Source organism: Leptonotus elevatus, chromosome 8, assembly GCF_054856555.1.
Source record: "Leptonotus elevatus isolate MCC_2025b chromosome 8, RoL_Lele_1.0, whole genome shotgun sequence".
Taxonomy (NCBI): Eukaryota; Metazoa; Chordata; class Actinopteri; order Syngnathiformes; family Syngnathidae; genus Leptonotus; species Leptonotus elevatus.
In genome coordinates this window covers 13,070,224-13,093,546 of record NC_141246.1, presented here as the reverse complement: position 1 = coordinate 13,093,546, position 23,323 = coordinate 13,070,224, and the positions used below count along the sequence as shown (strand labels likewise).

General features: G+C 40.3%; 1 protein-coding gene across 5 annotated transcripts in view; it reads left to right on the top strand.

Annotated features, from left to right (window-relative positions):
• The window catches only part of doc2g (double C2-like domains, gamma), a 70,686-nt gene extending 47,363 nt beyond the window's left edge, over window positions 1-23,323 (top strand). For 4 of the 5 annotated variants that reach the window (XM_086082306.1, XM_086082307.1, XM_086082305.1 and 1 more), the window contains 6 exons: window positions 7,591-7,717; window positions 8,026-8,082; window positions 8,532-8,656; window positions 14,897-14,978; window positions 16,335-16,431; window positions 20,569-23,323. In XM_086082306.1, coding sequence (XP_085938432.1) covers window positions 7,591-7,717; window positions 8,026-8,082; window positions 8,532-8,656; window positions 14,897-14,978; window positions 16,335-16,431; window positions 20,569-20,708 — 628 coding nt within the window. In that variant the 3' untranslated portion in view covers window positions 20,709-23,323. Of the gene's footprint in view, window positions 1-7,590; window positions 7,718-8,025; window positions 8,083-8,531; window positions 8,657-14,896; window positions 14,979-16,334; window positions 16,432-19,160; window positions 19,259-20,568 lie in introns of all 5 variants that reach the window. The other variant, XR_015095781.1, reaches the window with a different exon arrangement.

Genomic DNA, 23,323 nt, shown 5'->3' with positions numbered 1-23,323 from the left:
TTTCTATTCTAGCTCTATTTTTGTGACCGGCACAAATCCATGCAGAGGTATGTCAGACCTGGTATTGGTAAGCCGGTGTACTTATAAAGGGCCGTTGTGGGTGTGAACACAGCCGACTGTATTCACCAACGGTTACCCCACTTCCTCTCATACCTTTGTCGAGCACTCACGTCTTGCATGGAGACATCTATGTGTGGGGAAAGGACGAAGCGATCCATACGTGACAGGAGTATTGTCACTGCTCTTGGCCGGTGTGGCAACAGACAATGCAAGCATGTACCCTCATTAAATACAGAACGAGGTGGTGATTACCATTGGTTGCTTAAGTACTGTATTGTGGTCAGTGGAATGATTTTAAAATTTATAATAATGATATGTATAATAATGCATTAAATTAATTGATGTCTCCAATGATTCGGAGGATTTGATGCCTGCTGTTGTCAACTTGTGGTATTTATGGATGAAATACGATAACATCTCCAGGCATGTCCGCGAGGCTCAGAATCTGTATTGGGTCTATCTTCAAGGACACACTATCACTACGCCAGAACACCCACCATGGCGCAAAAAGGTCTTCCAAATTGTCAAACAGGTGCAGTGAGCTTTGTGCCTGCATGAAAAGAAAAAAAAATCCGGATATCCCAGCAATTCCGCATGCACCGAGGCCTTAGTGTGAAATTGTTACGAGAATTGTAGGAATATAATTTTCTGTAGGAATAACAATGTAATCCTTCATATAGAATAGATTTAAGATTCAGTAAAGAATGTTATGAGGGCTGTTATGATGAATATTTCATTGACCAATGCAGAAAAAACTCTACCAGTAAAATGTGTAAGATTTTTTTTCTTTTCTTTTTTTTATTATAATTTATTCATATACTGTACTGTGTGCTATGGCAAAATGCATTCAACTATCAATTAAATAGAGGATGAGTTTCCACATATATCTAATTTAAATAGCCCAGTACAGTACAATTGATATAAAATTAAAAGTTGGCAGAGATGTCCTGCCAGTTTTTTTTTATGGATGAACCAGCAGAATAATCTAATTAATGTCCTCAGTGAAGACTTCACGGTTAACCTCCTACGAGTTTTAATCCTTTAATTGATGCAGAAGAGCTGCCCGAGGTGCTCCGATCTTTGATTGAAAAGTCAGGCAAAGTGACAGAGATGGAAAAGATCTCCCACCAATTAGCAGTTTAGTCATTGACATGTTTGTATTTTATTAATTTCTCAAAAAAGTCAGCTCAATTTAAATAATCTTTTTTTTTTCTTACCAGTGAATGTACTGTCCTGCTTTGGCTTCTAAATATGAAGCATAGCGACTTTTTTTGAAAAGGTATTTTTGTGGAGACATTATTCAACATCCGATCCAAATACTATTCAATCTATTAGTCACTGCAGTCTGCCTCAGCAATGAGGCATCATGGAAATGATTTAGACAGCTGTGACAGTGATAATGTGTATTTGAAATAGTTCCCCTCGCAGCAAGAAAATGGCTGTGAACCGCACATTCTTGAATACTGCAGGTGAATTATGGGGCTCCTTTTCATTGCTAAAACGGCCAATCGGGCTGCCAGTTAACTCTTTGACTGCCATAAACGTTATAAAACGTTTAGCATAAACCTAGGGAAGGGCGCCGAGGACGTTAAAAGACGTCCCCTATGTTTTTTTTTGTTTTTTTTTCAAAAACGGGTGCAGGAAAGCCTTGGGCAGCTGTGCTGAAAGTATCAGGCAGATATGATTAGTCAAAGACTCGTTTTGGCCCCTAGAGGGCAGCGATGACTCTCTTTGCACAAGGTTGGATGGGCCGCCCACCGTGGGCGTCAGTAGAAGACGTGAGGCGGAGCTAGAGTGTTGAGGAGACAATGGCTGATCCAAGCCACAATGGCTTGACCAAGCAACCGGTTACAAGCAGCTCAGCTTGAGCATTTTTTTCAAAGACGGAAAGCATCAATCAATACTAAAAAGCGCATTGATGTCAACGATGATGATGACTCCGAGCTCTACGCCAAAGTTGGAAGCTTTGGCCTGTTACTATCACGTAGTAAGCCTCACCGGCTAAGCGCGGCTAGCGCTGCTAAGGCCGGAAAACGCGCACAATAGCCGGCCGGGTACTTCTGCACAAGCGGACATTCGATCGGGCGATGGAGAGTTGGCATCGACCAATGCAGATTGATGATGATGATGATGATGACTGCGAGTTTGACGCCAAAGTTGGAAGCCTGGACGTGTTTACGATCACGTAGTAAGCCTCACCGGCTAAGCGCGGCTAGCGCTGCTAAGGCCGGAAAACGCGCACAATAGCCGGCCGGGTACTTCTGCACAAGCGGACATTCGATCGGGCGATGGAGAGTTGGCATCGACCAATGCAGATTGATGATGATGATGATGATGATGACTGCGAGTTTGACGCCAAAGTTGGAAGCCTGGACGTGTTTACGATCACGTAGTAAGCCTCACCGGCTAGCGCTGCTAACGCCGGAAAACGCGGAGCTGCACAAGCGGACATTCGATCGGACAATGAAGAGTACCCCGAGTCCAATGCATATTCATCGGAGGAGCGGGTACAGTCTGATCACGGAGAAGACACTGTTTCTGGACTACGATGCCACCATGAATGGAGTGGATAAAATGGATCAGAACATCTCCTACCACCCGGTATAGCAACTGAAGGACACGGGGAAGCGAGACGTAACGAAACCGTAGCATGATCCTGATATTAGACTTGATGACACACTGCAGTATATACTTGCTATTCCCCGGAAAAAAACGGCCTGCAAGAAAGTGGCGCACGCGAAGAGGCAATCTGTTGTGCAAATGCTGTTGCGTCTCTTTGCACGCAGGAGAGTGTTACAAAAAGAAAAACTGTCGTTGAAACATGCACATATTTGTAAATAGCACCACAGTTGCACACATTTGTAAATAGTTTGCCAAATTGTTGTCAAATTGTTACACTGTTGAATGTAAATAAACGTATTTTGCTATCAAAAAACACTTTTTCATTCTTGGTGGTAGTGTTTTATAGAAGTAAAGCACTATTTAGGTGTTTGTGGCATCATTCATGGACAAAAAGAAGTGTCAAATTCACTAGAATGCATGAAATAATATCGTTTCACTAAAAGCTTGATTTCTCCGTATTTTGGTCCAACACAGGCGAAATTGGGTCAAACTAACCATTTTCTATTGTTGATTACTAAAGAACGGAATAAGGTAGAAACAAACTCTTTTTTTCTGATGAAAGATGAAAGTCCAATCTTTCATTTGGTAGTACGTGTGTTTCCATAGTCCAAACAGAACATTTTCTGTGGACCTTGAAAATCAGTCAAAATGCTTAAATCGGCTGGCACTGACGGCATCCCTTTTCTGAAAACGTCTGGCAGTCAAAGAGTTAACAGAGGAGAGATGTGAAGGTGCTTTGATGAACACATCATGCATGCAATGTGTGTGAGTGTTTGAGCGTGTGTGAGTGTTTATGTGTGCGTGCGTGTTTGGTCTTTCTCTTGCTGGCTTTCCTCAGTTTCTTCTATCTTTCCATCTCCCTGTCAGACTTTCTAATAGAGTAGACCCACACTGTCCTCAGCCATGTGGCGATAAAGACAAATGTAATACGTGATTAGGTATTGGATGCAGTCCGAGGTTGAATTTGGCTGCCGGCTGCCTCAGGTGAGACATACAGTTGATGCGGATAAGGTCTTGAGGGAACATGTTTTGATCAGAAATAAGATTTTCAAGAAAGACCTTTATTTTAGGATGTGGCTGGGTTTTTTTATATATAAAAAAGTGCCATTTGTTGGCAGGTTTTCGTAGCTTTGGATTCCTCCGCTCTTTGAGGGTGTCTCTATGGGACTCAAAATCATTTCTGATTGGCTCATTCCAAGTCTTCAAAGCTAAACGAAAAGGCAGAAGGAACTCCCCTCCAATTTAAAAGGAAACTGTCAGCCTTCATATATTTTTAATTTATGGGGAAATCCTGAACTAAAACTACAATTGCTTTCTTATGTTGTACTTTTCGCAGAAGCAAAGATGTAGTAGGATTCTGCTTATGTTTTCATGTCGTACTAATTCGTTATTGTTTGTACATTTTCCAATAGCAGAAAAGGTAGAAGTATGTTTCCAAGCTTTACCTTTGCCATATTTGTGGATGCCATTTTTTGATGAGCCTTGACCAGATAGTCATGTATCTCCATGTCTTTAAGTTTTGGATGTTGGTTTTACAGTCGAGTGCCTTCCCTCTTCCTTCTTAGGCCCATTTTTTGACACTTTGATCATATATTTATGATTCTCAACCCCTGCTCCTCAAACACACCCCACCAGTAAACAAAACAGATACGATTTGGAAAGAATAGACTGATCTTGTATTTCAGAACTGCTATAAATTGCAAACTGGGACATGCTTGCTTAAGACTGCCATTGTGAATGACGACTGTTCTGTCGATAGAGAGGAATGCACTTCGGTCAGCAACAATGTCCCCACAAAGCGCAAAAAAATCAAAAACCCTGGATGAACTGTGAGACGCACTCCACGCAGCATGCATTCTCTGTTGAATTTGCATCTGATGATACCGAAAGCCCAGTACGACCTATCTAGATCCAGCAAATAATCAAAAGAGACAGTACAGGCTGAAGCTGCAGGGTTACATTCTTGGCCTCCATCACATGACAAACCTCCGATACAGGAGCAACACCATCCTAACCAGCACAAACAACACACTGTCAGACAAACTTGAACGACTTCTACGTCTGCTTTGACTCACTCAACACTGACTGAAACAGAGAGATTGTACAGAGGCAGAACAAAATCCCCCTCTCAATGTATCATCAGCTGCGGTGTGCAAAGTTCTGTGGACGACTAACCCCTGAAAAGCCGCAGGTCCTGATAACATCTCCAGTCAAGTTTTGAAGTTCTGCTCTTTCAAGTTGGCAGAGTTGTTTACACACATTTCAAAACCTACTTGTGCCCCCCCTGTTTCATATCTACCGCAATCGTGCCCCTCCCTAAGAAATAAACAGTACATTTGGATAAACGGTTGGCGTAACTGAACCCAGACTTGACTGTCATTGTTATTGCTGTAAAAGCATTTGTCTGTGGTTGTTTTTAAAGGCTATCTCTACATTTGTTGAGCTTTTAAAGGAAACGTGGGTGAGAGGGTGCAAGGATTTTCATGGAAGCCCAGAAATGGTGTGACATTTCATCACAACCACTATCTCATCATCAGCCCAGACAACACATACAATATGTCATGGAGCTAATGAATATAAATCACCAGACAGCCATGATCATGAGTCAGAATTATTCTGCGGCTTATGGAGTTACGCTGCCAAACATCCAAGGGGACAAGAAGAGGTGTGTGTGCGTGTGTGTTCGTGCGTGCGTGTCTTTTCGAACAAGTACAAGAGAGAGAATATCCAAAAGAAAAGAGTTGTCTCCATCAGCATGAAAAGAGAAGTGCTTGGTGAATGAAATCCTCGATGAACTGGCTAGACGGAGTTAATAGCTCATAACAAATGACACTGGCTAAGTAGTGTACAGCATGGACATTAGCCTGATATTAGCCTCAGTTTGCTACGGTACGCTGTTTTTTTTTCTTGAAATCATTGGAAAATGTTGTAAAGGGTACCAAAATATAATACAAGATGAATGAAAGTGAAAATCCGAGCGCAATCAAATGTCAGTCATTCCACTGGTTGGCCTACAGAGGATTCAATGCAACAGGTTTTAACAATATTTGTCTATAAAACTCTAACTCTAAGATAAGAACATATACTGTAAGAGTGCTGTATTCTCTCTTTGTTTACAGTTTTGAACTCATTAGAGAATTACATTGATATAGTCCAACATTATTTACAGTACGTACCAGGCATCGACTTTGTCATTAGAACGGATGGTGATTCCATATTCCCCAATGTACTTTGATTAGCTTATTTCTACTTATTGATGTGTACCTCTCGTACTAAACCTGTGAAACCTGATGTAATTCACTATTTAAATTTAAATTTTTGGATCTTAGGAAAGCGTTCGATACGGGAAATCATTCAGTTCTTCTCGCTAAGCTTTCACATTTTAACTTTTCCATCTCTGAAGTGAAATGGTTCGAATCCTACTTAAACAATCACTCTGTGTGTTTCAATTAACAACTATAAATCTGAGCTTCTCAAACTATCAACAGGTGTTCCTCAGGGATCAGTTATAGGCCCCTTATTATTTTGTCTTTATATGAATGATTTGCTTTCGTTCTGCCCCCAGATGTCGAATGCATCATGTATGCAGATGATACAGTTGTATTTGCTTACGATCGTTTCCAAAGACATTGTTGCAGCCAAACTCACTAAAGCAATGGATAATGTTACTACATGGCTGCAAGAGTGCTGTCTACAGCTGAATGTCTCCAAAACTGTCAGCATGTTTTTTTTAGTAAAACCAATTTTAAAAAATCCCACGATCCTGATAAATGGGTTCCAGGTAAAAAAAACAACTACAGACTGTTAATCAATATAAATATTTTGGACTATTGATTGACTCTAACCTTTCCTTTAAAGCTCATGTTGACAAATTATGTAAAAAATCAAGTAAAATCTTGCAAATTTTTGTTCAATCATGAATGTAACGTCTGCTGAGGCGGCAAAAATCTTTTTACACTCTATGATTTTTAGCCACCTTAATTGTTTTTTAACGAGTTGGTCTCAGGCCTCAACTAGCACAATGAGACCAGTCGAAATATTGTATAAGCAAGCCATCAAGGTTTTGGACAAAAAAAAAAAAGTCACTACCACCACTGTAATATATTAGTCAAATATGGTTTTCCTTCGCAAGTTTGCAGACTTGTGCTTGATTTATAAGGTTACTCACAATTTAGCCCTGGCTCCATTATCCAAGTTTATTATTCAGAGAAATAACAGTTAGCGTGTGAGGAGAGGACCTGCGAGAGGAGACTTTGTTATCCCTTTTGCGTAAGAGCACCTTCAGTCAGTCCGCCTGGTCTGTGGGAGGGGCCAGGGACTGGAACTCACGACCAGATCAGATTAGACAGTTAACAACATAAAAGGCTTTTACTAAACATTTGAAAAAGTGGCTTATTGATTCATATACTCGTCAGCACTAAAATACACTGAATCTGTTGTGTTATGTGTATTTGTAATGTACTGTGTTGTTTTTATTCTTAACAGCAAAGTTGCGTTGTCTTATTAGTGTGTCAGGACCCGTTTAGTCGTTAGTTAATTGTGTATCTACTCTGTACTTCTATTATTGTATTTTATTGCTTTTTTAACATCATGCCCAGGGCACTACAGATGGAAAATAGCTTTCTGGCTAATTCTGGCTTTTTTAACTCATGAGTTTATATGTGTTTTTTATTAAATTGCACTGTCCCCTTTTGAATAAATCAAATTCAAATTTGCAATAGAGGAGCTTTCTTCTAAAAAAAAAAAAAAAAAAATTCAGATCCATTTACTTAACCAGAGGGTTGTCTTCAGTTTACATCGCTATTAAAGTATCGTGCAAATTGTATGTAACATCTTGACTCATCATTACCAAATATTCTACTTTGTCTTTGCACTAACACGTCTTGTCTTCTGTTTGTGTCATTGTAGACTGTGTGTATGCGACATGGACAGACTTGGACGAAATGAATTCATCGGTGAGGTGAGAGTTGCACTGAAGAAACTCAAAGAGGGCGACAACAAACGTTACAATATGGGCTTGGAGAGAATTGCACAGGTACATGCACTCAGCAGACAAAATACCACATATATTGTATATGTGTTGTGACACTGACACATATACCAAATTCCAAATTTCTATGGACCATGTACAGTTTACTGATAGATATCATTTTTTATCTTTATTTCCATTGCACTGTGTACAAGCTTATCCATTCATCTTTCATTATCCATGGTCACTATTATTTGAACTGAGTCAAAAGATCCAACAGATATTTCACTGATTTATTAGATTTCAGATGCCTTGTACTGTATGTTTTGCAATCTCTCTTGGATCACTCCATGTTCATGTTTCTTTGGTTCTAGAACAAAGAATCGAACAATCAAGCGGTGGAGCAGGGAGCGCTCGTGGCAGAAGAGGAGGTATCAGCTTGATCTTTTTATCAATTTCTAACTATAATTTTCTTTCACATACTTTATCTACAATATTCTCTTATCTTTCACTCTGCAATATCCCATAGGAAAAATGCATGGCAGGTAAACAATGGGCTCCTTATAGGACATACTGAATTGTTGCTATTTGTCAGTCTGGTGTGGTTGTCCTGCGGTTGTTATCGAAACCCTTCATGTGATTTTAGAGACAGATGTTAATAGCTTTAGGCCTCAAGGGGGAATAGAGCAGTGTCGTGTTTCTAAGCCGAGACAAAGCTTTTAACTACAGTGTACATTTTCACACAGCACGTGCCTTATACTTAAATAGGAAATTCTAACCTGTACTGGGTGAATTGTGTAATAATAGTACTTTCCCTCCCAGTGTCCCCCCCCGCTGTGTGTGTTCATTTTTGTAAAAGGTGTGTGTTCTCTGTGGGCAGCGGGGACGCATCCTGGTGTCACTGTGCTATAACACAGAGAAGGGCTGCCTGCTGGTTGGGATCATACGCTGCGCCCATCTGGCCGCCATGGACTCCAATGGCTACTCTGACCCCTTTGTCAAAATGTGAGTCGCATCAGCAGCTTTATTATGAATGGTTTCTCTCTTTATTTGCATATGTAAACATACTGAATTTGGAGTAAATGCTTCTGTTACCGCATATGCACAACAACATTATAATGGGTCGCCGCCAATCAGTTCTCTTCACGCCATATCAAGAGCAAGAGAGCAAAAATGCTATATTTGAAAATAATCTACACTAAAGAAAAATAATACTTTGGCGAAACTTTACCAAAAAAAAGCTACTTTAATTACAGCTAAGTTATTTACGATTCAGTGAAAACTTTCTTTAGTCAAAAATGTACTTTAACACAAAGAAAAATGATAATTCATTATAATCATCATAGCCCATTACAATTTTTCATTTCTAATTTCTTCCTTTCTCCTAAATTTTGATTCCACTTCTTGTCCTATTTTTCCTTTTCCTTTTCTTCCTCAAGTGTCATCTTTATCTGGTCAGCGCACATTTGGCAGCAATCTGTATTCAGTCAAGCCGGGCTGCCAAAATACAGTAACCCTTAGTATGATGCTTTGCAGTCCTATACTACTGCAATGTGCCCTCATAATAATAAACTGACAAATGAATGGATACCTCAGTGACGGTGTCAATCAAAAGGGAACATTATCACCCCCACCATATGCGCAGCCTTATTGTTTTGGATGCCATTGGTTTGTTTCTTAGTTCATTTGTTTGCTAGCAGCATTATGGAAAAGCACGTAATGAAATCTGTGGTAATATAGCCAATGGAAAAATCAATTTGATTAATATGGGGAGGATAATAATAAAATGATGGACACTGAATTTTCAAATAGTAGAATTTCTGTCAAATCATTCTCTGTGAATCATGGAGTATCTTACTGAATAACAAAATGACTGATTAAGAAAACACAAATATGGTGCCCCATGGTGTTTTTTCTTCTTTTTTGTATTGGATGTCACTGGATTGTGTATGTCAGGTGTTACAAACGTGTGGCCCGGGGGCCCTTTGGGGACCGCAGGATGATATTGCGGCCCCCTACTTGACATCAAAGTTTAATGTTAGTGCAGCCCTCATGTTTTTTGCCGTCATGGCCCTATGCATTTTGTTTTGTTTTTTGAGCACAGGAGCACCCCGGCATTTCTTGAATGCACAAAGAAAGTTGCTGTGCTCAGAAATCAGACATCTTTTTTTTTTCTTTTTTTGGGGGGGGGGGATACTTGATGCGGCCCAGACTATCCAGCAGTTCCCACGTCCTGTATGTTGAGTTTGAGACCTCAGGTGTATATGTTTCAACCTAATGAGGAGTCTGGTGAGTTTCAATTTGTCAGCACTTTTTGTTTACTTCAGATTTTGCTCTGCCCTCATTCTTGAGGTGCCTTTTTTTCTCCCTTCACCAAATGTATTGTGTGTGTTTTTTTATACAACACTTTGACTCTGACTGGATACAACATCCTGTTTTGTCCACTTTGATAGAATAGAATAGTTATTTTCTGCGGAATCTCACACCACATAGACAAAGGTTAAGCTTTTGCAGGGTTTGTCATTCGGGTGGCCAAAGCGAGACAGAGGATGTGGATAAAATATCACACTGTGTACACAGCAGCGAGGACAAACTTCTGTTTTCTCTCACTGAAGTTGAAGTGTTGACCATTAGTGGAGCACACAGAAGGCTGTAAATATCTCGAATGGAGCATGAGTCACTGAAGAAGCACACAATGAAGGGTTTTCGTGAAGCATTACTTGATCAAAGGCAGTGAATGAAGGAGAGCTGGAGAGTGTTTCTGGTCTGCGAAATGCTGAATGACGCCATTGGCAAAAAGCTGCACAAGTGGGAAAGATGTGCTACAGACCACGAACTTCCTCGGATATGCACATCTTTTTATTTCGCCCTGAGGCATTGATTTGTTACAGTACTTCACATTTTTACTTCAGCCTTTTACTTCACCTTTTTGCGCTGTGAACACAGAAATGTGCATCTCGTTCTTTTTTTTGTTTCTATTACACGCTTTCATATAGCCGTTTATTCACTCTTGTACCATCCAAAAAAAAACTTCTTTACCTTACTTGCGCTTTTAAATCATTATTTTGTGATTTAACAAATCCTTGTGTAAATGGTGCGTGTGTTGGTGCGTGTGTGTTTCGTGACTGCGCCGTGACTGAGTCTCCTTTCGGGGACACATTTCAGACTAAACACCAGGGACCAAGGCCATGTCCCAACTGCTAGAAACATCTGCCAATCTCACGCCTCTCAGTGTGTGTACGTGCGTGTGTTTTTGTACTTGTAGGGTTTACAATGAAGTAAGTTTACTTGAAAGTAGCCGCGATCAGATTAGCTGCTGCTGCAGTTTATGACGCAGACTTGTAATCTAGAGCATTTAATGGTCTGTAATATAATATTCTTATTATGATACAAAGTATTATAAAACAGATTCGTTTTGTTAGTGTATATCACTTACATTTATGAACTTGGCTATTTTTTATTTTTTATTTTAAATTGCAGTTTACGACTGTATGGTGACTCTGGGAGGGATAATAAACAAATAGTTTTTACTGTTACTTTAAGACTTAAGCTTTACATTATTGTGAGTGTGACGGTACTGTTTGTGTATGCGTGTGTTTGTTTCCACTAAATTAATCTTAATCTCTAAACTATGATAAAAGCATGGGAAGTATATTCGTACTCATTTATATGATAACAGTGCAAATTATTACGGAACAAATATAAACACAACGCTTTTCTTTTTGTTCACATTTATCATGAACAGAACTCTAAGACGTAAAACAGAGATGGGCAACTAAAATGATGGAGTGGCCACATATCTACATTCTTATTAACCAGATGTATGACAAAAATGCCATTTTAAATATGGACAAAGTACGTCCATATGTCTTTTTATTGAATCGATGTACATCATAGTATTATTTAATGTATCCATTATATTATCTGAACCACTCCCACTGAGCAAGCCGACGTTGTCACGATCCTGCTCTCAGTGCGGTTTGTTTTTTTCCCCCTCTCCTCCATGCATTTCCTAATCACCAATTAGTGGACTTGAAAAGGACTCCGGGAGCAGCAGTCCACTGTTGGATTATTCCTTGCTCACTGCTACTAGCAACAAGAATTCTCTGCACCAATTTTTGATTCATAGCCACGCTCATAGTCATAGTCTTAGTTTTGAGATTGTTCCTGTTTTTGTTTTCACGTGTAAGTAGATCCACAGCGATTTTTGGTTATTTATTATTGCACATTTAACTTGTTCCATTTGGTAATTTTTCCCTTGCATATTTTTCTAAGCGTTTTCTGTTACTCTTTGTCCCTTGCCTTTTGCAAGTTTTTTTTTTTTTTGGTTTGTGCCTTTTTTCCTCCAGCCTTTGTGCTCGTTTTTTATTGTTACTTATCCTGGTTGTGTTTGCCAGCGCTTTCTGTTCAGGTTTACTTCGAGTTTTTCTGTAAATAAATGTCTAAATTGTATTTTCCTGTCTGGGCCTGCATTTTTGAGATCCTCCTTTTCTGTCAACCAAGGTCGACCTGTCAGACGTAGAAACAACGTCATTTCTACGTAATGGGCATACGTAGAAAATACGTCACATTTGGGTGCAGATTGCAATACCAGATTACGTAATTTAATTTCAACATTGATTAGTGACATATATAAAACGTCTGTGCAAAGTTGAAATCGGGTTCAAAACAGGTCATGTCGACGTCCTTTTGGCGCTTTATATTCATCATTTAAAATGACTAAATTAACGGTGTGAAATCATGCATGTAAATGCTTAATAAGGAAATAAAGGAAAGGAAATTTTAGCCGCATGGCTATGTATAAAGTACAAACATGGTGAGTATGGGACGTCATATCAACGTCCATATTAAGGCCATGGTTAGACATCTTATGTCAACCTATTTTGGCGGTCATATGGACGTATAAATACGGTCCACGACCGGCCGACGCTATACGGACATGATATGGAGGTCCATTGGACTTTGGAGGTTTATTGGGATGGGCCAACAATCTATACTTCTAGGGGTGTGTGGGGGGGGGGGGGGGGCATCAAACACAGCATGCATTTCATGTTAGAATCATACTTATCAGATTTTTTGATCTCTAGCTGATTCTCAGTCAGGGAGGTCTTGATTTCTTTTTTTGTCAGCCTTATATTTAGCGCATCTTTTATGAAGAACAATTTTGTGACTTTTGCATTCTCTGTCAGAGTTTCATAAGCAATAGTCGTCTTCGTTTCTCACAATTTCCCACACTTTCAACACACTCATAGCTTATTTTTCATTTGTTTGCCGATGACGTGTCACTTCCCTTCCTTACGTGGCTGTTTTTGCCTCCCCATAAAGATTTGTATTAGAAAACATTGCAAGGTACTAGACAAGTATGAATAACAGCTGTGAGTCACAGTTAAGCTTTTCTTTCAGTGGACTGTATTCAGTGTAAAAATGAGCGGAAATGTATTGTTAGTTCCAGGAGATCCCTGTATTGGACCGCTGAACATCTCTTTAAAAAGCGAGGGAATAATCCTTCCTATCTCTACGGACCAGCCTCCTGTGTTCTGAAATATTTTGCACATTGAATTCAAGCATATTTAGATTGCGGCTGCGTAGAATGATTTTGGATGAGGCATCGCTATTGTCAATATTGCATTCATTTGTTTTGGAAAACTGGAAATTGTAATTCCCCCATCTGCACTGCATTGGAGCCTATGCAAAAGGAGATTTGGCACAGGTCAACGTAACATTCCTCCTCCCGGGGCTTCTGCCTCACCAGCTCAATTGCTGCCGGTCTTTGGCTGCCTTCCTCAAATGACTTCTTTCTTGTAAACATAGTTTGTCATTTGAAAGGACACTATAGTTGTATTGAGGGAACTTATGGCATGCTGTGCTTCCTTTCAATTGCTTGGCTGCCTCTCGCTCATCAAACAGAAGGATTGAGAAGGAAATTGTTTCTGATACCTGCTTTCCTTTTCATTGCTGACACAAGCATATAGTGAATCACATTTTTGCACCACCTTCGCTCTGATTCCGGTGCTGCAGCGACAGCAGCAAGTCTGTGCCATGCATCAGCTGTCAGTCACTGGTGGGAGGGTAGGGAGGTACCCCACCACCTGAAAAGCTTGACTCAGAATTTACGCAGATGACTCCCACCGCCCTCTGGCAATCCCGTCTGGTGCATCTTTACTGGAGCGTATATACTGCTCCAACCTTGGCATGATAAGGATCTCGCTGTGGTCTGCTGTCGCTTGTGTTTCTTTGTCCAAAGGACTTTTAGGTCACAATTATCTTCAAAAGAGTAATTGTAAACTTTCTGTCTCAATTTGGTTCCATTCAGCAAGGTTTATTGTCAAATATGGGCAAGAGATAAAAAGTGGATGGATTAATAGCTTCCATTCCAGAAATGTGTGGCTTCAATATATTTCCGGAGCTCAAACGGACCATTTAGTTCCACAAAAATTGTTTGATTGTGCCATGAAAGTTCACCTGATTGAAGTTTGAGATGTAAAGATGAAGGTCAGTCATCTTGTTGCTTTCTTCACACTAGAAATATGAGGAGAAAGTACATGCCTGGCCTTTTCCAAAATTGACAGACGTTACCTACCAACACCAGCTAATTAAAGGCCAAAATCACCCTCTGTGGACGGGTGATTAAAAAAAAAAGTGCCCTATAACAAAAATGGTCATCTTTTCAATTCCCCTTCATCTGTATAGGGATGGCATTTCCTCATATAGTGGCTGGAAGTTTATATTCAGTTTTCAGACTGTGAAAACTTGTTTTTCTAAAGCCCTTTCAGAATTCTCCACTACATACAGCAGCGCTTTCATCATTTGATGTATTGCTGCTCAGGCTTGGTGCTGTGCTGTGGTGAAGATATTTACTACGACACATGGTGGTGTTAGTCAAGGTCGTTACAAGCTACCATCAGTTTTTTTTTCCCCCTCTCAGGAAGATAACAGGCATCTGTGAGAGGTTTATTTATTAAAGTATGCAAAGATGATTCATGTGAAGATTAATTGTGGTACAGCAGCTATTGGTGGCGGAGGCCAGTATGCAGTAGCAAATGCAGTATGTTCATCCATGGTTGAGGTGCCCTTAATCAAGCCATCTTCGTAGCCCACTGGGTCACAAACCATGTGTGATTATTATGTTCACTAATAGGTGAAGTTATAAATCATTTCATTTGACTTCTGCATGCAGTGCCAGAAAGGAGTGCTACTTATAGTAATGTATTAAAAGTTTGACAATCATTCTTCTTGTCCTCTAAGCACCTTGCAGCCAGACATGGGGAAGAAGTCCAAGTACAAGACGTCAGTGAAGAAAAAGACTCTCAACCCTGAATTCAATGAGGTACACATCCGTGCATGTATTGGAGCAGCGAGGCCAATCGACTAATTTATGCTGTAAACATTCAATTCAGCCTGTGATCCATTGGCATCACCAACCTTTAGCCTTTTTCCTTTCTTGTATTATTCCACATTTCCACTGCAGCCTCTTTCCGTTGTTGTTTGTTTTGAGTTTACTTGAGTCTTTAGAAGGTTGAGCTCCGTAATTTAGGGCTGGCCCACAAATAGCGAAAATCTGCGTATAATTGACGGCAATTGTTTTTAAGTTATATACCATTATTATACCGATCCGGCCCACTTAGAAATATATTGTTCTCCATGAGCTAATATGAGTTTGACACCCCTGCTCTAACAGTTTAATCATTTTGGGTATTAGTACATTTATCAAGACTTCAATTGGTGTCCTTAAACAGGTGCTGATGACGAGCGAGGCTAACAATCAACATCACGGTTGTATCACGGTTAAGGAGCAAACATTTGCGACACGGTTCTGTTAAGGGACAGCAACATGAAAAATCTACTTTTTGGAGCTTTTAGCCATGTTAAAATGCTAATTCCTCTCCAAAAACATGACCAAAGTTGTGTTTTCATCCTTTCGCCCCTGTATGAGAAATTCTAGGTTATTCTGCTCTCCAAGCATCAGCCCCTCCCAACCTGAGAAAACGAGCTGTTGGCACGGTTTGACGTCATTGCGTGCGGCCCCAACCCCGCACCGTCTCTACGGACTAAACGCACGCCCCCTTGCTGTGAGACCTCCCTCCATGGGATAATGACAAAAGTAGCCTTTATCAATAAACATTCTGTCCAAATGAATTCAAAGCAATCAATTATTCTTCACATTTGCAATGGCAAAGTGCAATGAAATGACAATTGGCTGTCTTAAAATCCATTGGCTGACACTGGTGTACACTACAAGTAAAACATTTGCGCTGATTAATTTAAATGAATGGATGGTGTAGTGGATAGTGCGCTCGCCCCATTAGCGAACCGCTGTGGTGCTTTTTTTTTTTTCCTCCTCCTTTGCTCTGACCTCTCTGCTCCCCTCCTCTTCCACGATTACTTGCGGCAAGGGCCCGTTTTGTTTCAAATGTTTATTCAAGAATTGATGGCTTTGCGTGAACAAACGCAGAGATCTAGCAGCCCGTGAAATTTAGAGTCCATTTTAAAAATCGGTATGTTTTGTGGGCGTTGCGCGAAGCAGCCGGCTTGGACGATATCATGAGAGGAGCGCGGCAGCCACAGGGGAAGAGGCGGGGTTTTACTGAGCGTTTGACTTCCGTGTAAGAAAAATAGCCACTTGATCTGTTATGTGTGATCAAACTGATGTACAGAAATGTGTTTGTGTCTTTATTGCGTGCAGGAGTTTTCCTATGAGGTGACTCTGGACTTGCTGGCTAAGAAAACCCTTGAGATCTCAGTGTGGGACTACGACTTGGGAATGAGCAACGACTTCATAGGTAAACTGGCAAACTACAAGATATTGCCAAAAATATTCACGTGTCTTGACTCGCATATGAATTGAGGTGACATCCCATTCCAGGCTCCTTTCTAATTCATCCCAAAGGTATTCTATAAGGTTATGGTATGGATAATCCAGTCAAGTTCAACTCACCTCAAGTCTATTTATAAAGCCCTTTAAAACAACCATTGCTGCAAACAAATTGCAGTACATGGAGTAAAAATCAATCATACAATAAGTCTCTTAAAACGATAAATTAACAACACAGATACAGCAAGACACCGTACAACACTAAAACAATGCATAGCCTCACGCTGAGTCAATAACCAAACAATAAAAATGTGTTAACTCCGATGGATTAAGAATGGGATGTCACTTAAATTGAAATGTATATGCGAGTCAGGGCAGGTGAGCGAATTATTTTGGCAATGTAGTTTATGTTGAAGATAAGGAGACAAGAGATAGGAGGAGGTAGCAATTAGAAAGATAGCTGCGCAAGAGTGAATGAAAAAGACGCAAATTTGAACAAATATCAAAACCAGGCCGAGCGTGGGTGGTGGGAGAGAGCAAGGGAAAGGTAAAGGATACATTAAAAAAAAAAAAAAAAGAAGACACATAAAAAGTGCTGGGAGCTGAGAGTTAATTATGATGCACGAGGAGTCTGATTGAGCTAGCAAAAGAGGGATTGAACATATAAAGGAAATAAGAGGCTTAAGAAATTGTGCTTTTTGGGGGGGTGGGGGGGGGGGGGGTCGGCTCTGCAGTGTACATGCATTCATGCTTACAGAATCACTCCCACTAAACAGCTTTCGAATGGCCTGGTGTGACCATCCCATAGAGAAAGCACATGGGGGATTCATGACTGATTGGAAGGCAGGAGGGTGGAACAAAGAAAAAAGATTCCCCCCCTAGTGAACTCCAGGTGTTCAGATCAGAGCTTTTTGCCGTGTCGGGTGTGGGCGACGCTTTGGTTTGGTGGGAGGGACTCGCTGTTGAGATAACCCAGTGAGTTATTATCCCCGCTGGGACAAAAGCCCGTCAGTCCAACAGCCCTATAGATAACAAACGTCATCATTGCACGTTTAGCGATAGAAGCCTGCCATTTAGGTTAATTGGTGGCGGGAGAAAGATAAGTCTGGGAAGCAAACTGGAATGTGTTGATAAAGAAGCCTAGCGGGCAGTTGACTGACAGCAGTTAACTCATTCACTGCCATTGACGGCTATAGACGTCAAAATTTTATTTTAACAATTTCTATGAGTTTACTTAACCTAGAATTTTTTTATTGTACATTTAGAACAGATATAAAATTTGTGAAGTCATGCGATTAATTTTTTATTTTTTTTATGTAATTTCCTGACGCCCCTAATTTTTAATATTTTCTTTTCTTTTATTAAATCGCATATGGCGATTACATTTTTCAATTGTAATTAATCACATGACTTCAATAATTAACTCACGATTAATCACAAATTGTATATCTGTTCTAAATGTACAATAAAAAATAATATTTAGGTTTTCATACTCTTATTAACAAAAGTGGAAAAAGTATCAAATTAATAGAAATATCAAATGACGTCTATAGCCGTCAATGGCAGTGAATGAGTTAATACCAGTGATGCCAGTAACGCTTTACTCAAATTGCTACAAGAACTTTACAAAGTCACAATTAATTCCTGCATAATATATGATGGCAAGAAGAATACAGGGATCTCATTGGCACATAAGTGCCCCTTGAGTGCAGCATTGAGTCACATTTGAAAATACTTGAATAAGAACGCATTTTTTAATCACAGTTGTCCCTCACGTGTGTATGTGGAACAAAATTAATCATTACAAAATAATAAGATACAGGAGGAGACCCCAATTCTAGATAAAGACACATGGCAAACATCTGTACACTATAGAATGCATAAGAAAGAGGACTTAAAGTGTTCACAGCTTCACAATTGACATTCTCGCCTGTGGAGTGACGTCTCATATGTCACGTCATGAAAACTAACAATGCAGGAAGGAGAGATTCGGGTTTACAAGCTGGAACTCGAGTCACTACTTTGAGTCTGTGAGGCAGCTAAAGAAAATATTATGGTACGGTACGTTTAGAAATTATGGCGAAAAGTAACTGAAAGCAGGATGCAAGACCTCAGAATGATTTAGTTTTGGCTTTTTGTGTCTTTATTGAAAAAAAAATTGGACCAGCCTCTACTAGGAGTCTTTGAAGATGAGAGGAGAATAAGCAAATATATACGTAGAGAGATTCCTGATTCACCATACGGAATTAGAGTATTGTTTTTTTAACCTTTTGATATTGACTTGATTTTTACATTTGTGTAACAAATAATTAAGATGTTTTGTTACAAATCATTTTGGCGTTATGCCTTCATCATTAACATTAATTACATAAAGTTTCTTACTAGTTAAATATGGCTGGACAGTTAGGATTGTTAAATGTGTGAAATATTATGTATTGTTATCTCCTTTCATCAGCCTTTTTGTACTGTTTTGCTCGCATTCACGTGAAGATCTGAGCCTACCTCAGAAGTAAAACAACACAGAAGTAAACAATTGCCTGAACAGGGACTTGAACCCTTGGACCCTCAGATTAAAAGTCTGATGCTCTACCAACTGAGGCTCTTTGGGAGTCTTAGCTAATGCAGCAACTCAACATTATAGGAAAACCTGCAAATGTACTTTTCTTGAGCGATCCTATACTGTATGTGTCATGTCAGGCGAAGGTGCTTGAGATGCTTGAAGCTCCTGCAGAAAACCATCATCATCATCACCTTCATCATCATCCTCATCATCATCATGAACCTCATCAAGAATGGTGAGCTGTAAAGATGACAGTTTCACATCCTAAAATAGTTACAGCTTCAATAATATGTGAATAATTAACTAGTCAAGTAAGGCGAGGCTGTTTCAAGTAAGCTCACCTGCCACATTTGCGTCTTTGAAAAAGTTACAAGCACCTAATCTGAAGTTCAGTGATTCGCTTTAGATGTGACCTGAGAATAAAATATGGACTCGATCTTGCCGTTGCAGCGAGTACAGCTTCTCTTCTTCTGGGAACACTTTCGACAAGATGTTGGACGTGAGCTCATCCATTAAAAGAGCAGTTGTGAGGTTAGAAGCTGCTGGCTTAGAATCTCTGATCTTGTTCATCCCAAACATATTTGAGGGTGTTGAGGTTAAGCCCCCCAAATTCTTCCATGTCATACTCATCCAAGCATGTCCTCAGGGATTTTGTGCACAGGGAACAGGAAGAGACTTTCCATATAGAATTGGCCAAAATGACTCGGTCAAATGAAAAATCAAGATTCACGGGGGAACGAAGGGAATCATTCATCCATGTTTGACTTCATACGTCCATAGAATCAGGATTCAAACCCGGAAACGCAGAACTGTGAGGCAGACGTGCTAACCACTAGCACATGGTGCTGCCTGTAATCCAATCAATGATTGATTAACGACTCAATTAAGAGAGAGATGATTACCCAGCTGTTTTGCAGACTCGGCGCCCTTGAAGTTGCTGCTGCCCGAGTCGAGGGAGTAAACATTTGGAGCACAGGAGGGTTCGTGCACCTGCTCTTCCCCTACCTGAGTGTCAAACTGAACTTTGCCATCGCGCGTCACAGTGACGGCCGGGTTGTCCCGAGCGGCCCTCGGGCTCAGGGAACATCTGTCGACCTCTGTTCGGAGTCGCTGGGAGTGTTTTGGAGTTCTGTAGAACCTGCCTTAACAGGAAAGAGACATCGAAAGGGGGTAGAGGAAACGAAAAGCATTTCCACTGCTCCCAGTCGCACATCAACAAAAGCGCGCTTGCTCGCGGTTGTCATTTTGTACAGCAGCAACCTCGTCATAATACTATTTTATGACATTTCATGCTCCTTTAACTGTGCAATGGCAGCCAGGGGAAAGGCTGTATCATAACCCCCGGCGCAGTCGCAAATGACTGTGCCTCTCTTGCAGTCTGTTGCTCCATCACCCTGGCTCATTTCCCGCATATTTGTCACCTCCCACCCATCATGCTCAAATAGCTTTGCCTATTCTCCTAATTCCCGAGCCAAACATCTTTTCAATCCAGCCCGGCTCGGCCGTCATCCAAATTCACGTCCTTGCTTGGGCCTGTGCTTCCAGGTGGCGTGGAGCTGGGCATCAACGCAAGCGGACAGAGACTCAGACACTGGTTCGAGTGTCTCAAAAACAAAGGGAAAAAAGTGGAGCACTGGCATACGCTCACGCAGCAAGGAGCCCCGAGCAGCGACAAAACGGACTAAAACACACAGTAAACACACATTGCACATCCCCCTGAAAGATTACAAAAGAAAAGAATACAATTGCAATAATAATAATCATGTAATAGTGACGAAGATGAAATCCATCATTTAATGCCAACAGCAGTGATTATTTGTAAATGATCTTCATTCTGACATCAGTGATGTTAAAAAGGGGCGGTGTTTATTTTTTTAAGGTAAACCAAATTGCCCTCATAAGTGTTAACAAAGGGATGATACACACAATGTTGTCATTTAGACCTTGTGGAAGTCGCTCTTGTGTCCTTGTTCAAGTGTACAACTAATGAAGAGGTGATTAGAATTCACTCCATGAACGAGGCCAGCAACAGCGTGATGTGACTCTTTGGGCCTGATTTACTAAGATCACAAATCGGAGGAGCTCAATTCTAATGGTGCGTGCGCGTTTGTGTACTCACTCTAAACGATATTGACATACTTTTGGCAACGGGTAGAAAAGTGGTGTATTGAGCAGCAATAGAGGGTTTTGAGCTTTAGGTAGTGCAGGTAGTTTTCGCCATTGGATTATTTCGTAGAGCCCCACAAGCGCAAAGTGAAGTTTGAAGTGATGGTATTGGAAGTGCCAGTGGAAGAAAAACAAACAAGATATTACTGGGTTACAGAAATAACAATAAATCAATCATTAGGCTTTACATCAGGATCAGGATTTTTGGGGACAATCAGCAAGTTAAAAAATAAAAAGATAACCGATCAGTGATCCAACCATAAGATCGAGCAATATGTCGATTTAGATAACTTGTTTACAAGTCAAAAAATAAAAAGATAACCGATCAGTGATCCAACCATAAGATCGAGCAATATGTCGATTTAGATAACTTGTTTATTTACTGTATATTTTAAAAAATCGGGAATTTTGAGAGTGATCGGCGAGTTTGAAAAAATTTGTACTCAACTATTGATTTGATCAGAAGATGGATAAACATCTATTAAATACATCTATTTAAACAATGTGTGTTTTTATTCTACAGTCGACCCCTGCCATAGTGAAAATCCCCGCATAATTGGCGAATTTGACGCCCAGATGTGTTGGGAAAAATAATAAACATCAAAAATTATTTACACAATGCTGATAAACTACAATATCAATATGTAATATTTTCATGTCTCATTCTCTGAAATTAATGGGGAAAAAAGCATGAACATCGCTAGCCATTCTGGGGGGGGGTCTTCAGTTTGTTTTTGCTATAATGTCTTATTTCACGCATCCGATCAATAATGTCACTGATCGATCACAAAAATTATGACATTACAAAATATTGTCAGATCCCGATCCAGTCGATCAGATTGATGTAAAGTCTAGTTTTGATAATCAAAGCCATGTTTTGTTTGAGTGAACTCATCCTGAGTGTGTGGCAATTGGCTAAACAAGTGTATGCAGATCCTATTTAAAACTTGAGCCAGCAATCCTGAAATCTGCCCTGAGAGAGAGCAAGAGAAACGTCTCGGGTCATATGGCATGACTCCTTCTTGTGATTGACTCCTCTCATTTTGGTTTCAAAATTGCATTGCTGAAAAGACGAGACGATGAGATCATTTCATTTTAAAAGATGTTTACACGAGTGGAAAATGACTCCTGCCTGTGCTACGCTGATGCAGCTTTGCGTTCTTGTTAGCACCTGCCTGTCACAGGTGCTATTCAAAGACCCCAAATTAGCCATCTCAGTTCATCTCAGGTTACATTGTGCTTGTGAAAGTCATCTCTTGCATATACACCTCCCAGAGCGTGCAAAATGAACTGTCTGGCAATTGTGTGCCCTTTTCACACACGCAAATCTTAAATAAATCAGGCCCACTGTGTGAATACACCATCGCTATGCCGGCTTGTATAGTAACGCGGCATCGTTACTTCGTGATAAAAAGCACAAAAGGATCCATTCGGTGGATTTTTTTTCCTTTAACATGTCCGTGTTTTGAACGATTTGTCTTTCATTGTCTTTGTGGCTGTAATCTATGTGTGTGCACGTGTGTGTCTGACGCAGGCAGTGAGAATTTCAGTGCCTCGATTTTCTGTCTTTGCAGCATCTCTTTTCACATCGTGCCCCGTTCCGATTATCACAAATGAACTTCAAGAAGCACAGTCTGTGTGTATGTGAGTGTTAGTGTGTATGAGACAAAAGAATAAGGGGGAACATAGGGACAAGACAGCGGCACACAGGAGAGGAACCCTCTGCTGCCCCCAGTGGTTGCAGTGTGTATTCATTCCTGGATGGAAGGCTGACTGACAAACTGTCAATCATGTGTCATCTCATCGGCTCACGGTTGTAGAGCAATTTTTTTAGGACACCTGCACAATCTAATGAGATCCAATACAAAAAAAGTGCATTGAAAAAAATGCTCGCTTTTGAGTCATACTTTAATGACTTGACTTGTTTATTAGCGACTGCATCACACATAAGCTGAGCAGCATTTTCATTCAGCCCTTGTATTGGTTCTCTTTTGATTGTGCGCCAAATGAAGTGTCCTGTGAGTGTTTACGCCTTTGTGCACACTCAAAGATTGATGGTTGAGAGGTGAGCTTCTCATTGTTACTTCAAGTGTACAATATCAATCAATAAATGATGCAACTTTTATTTCCTGCA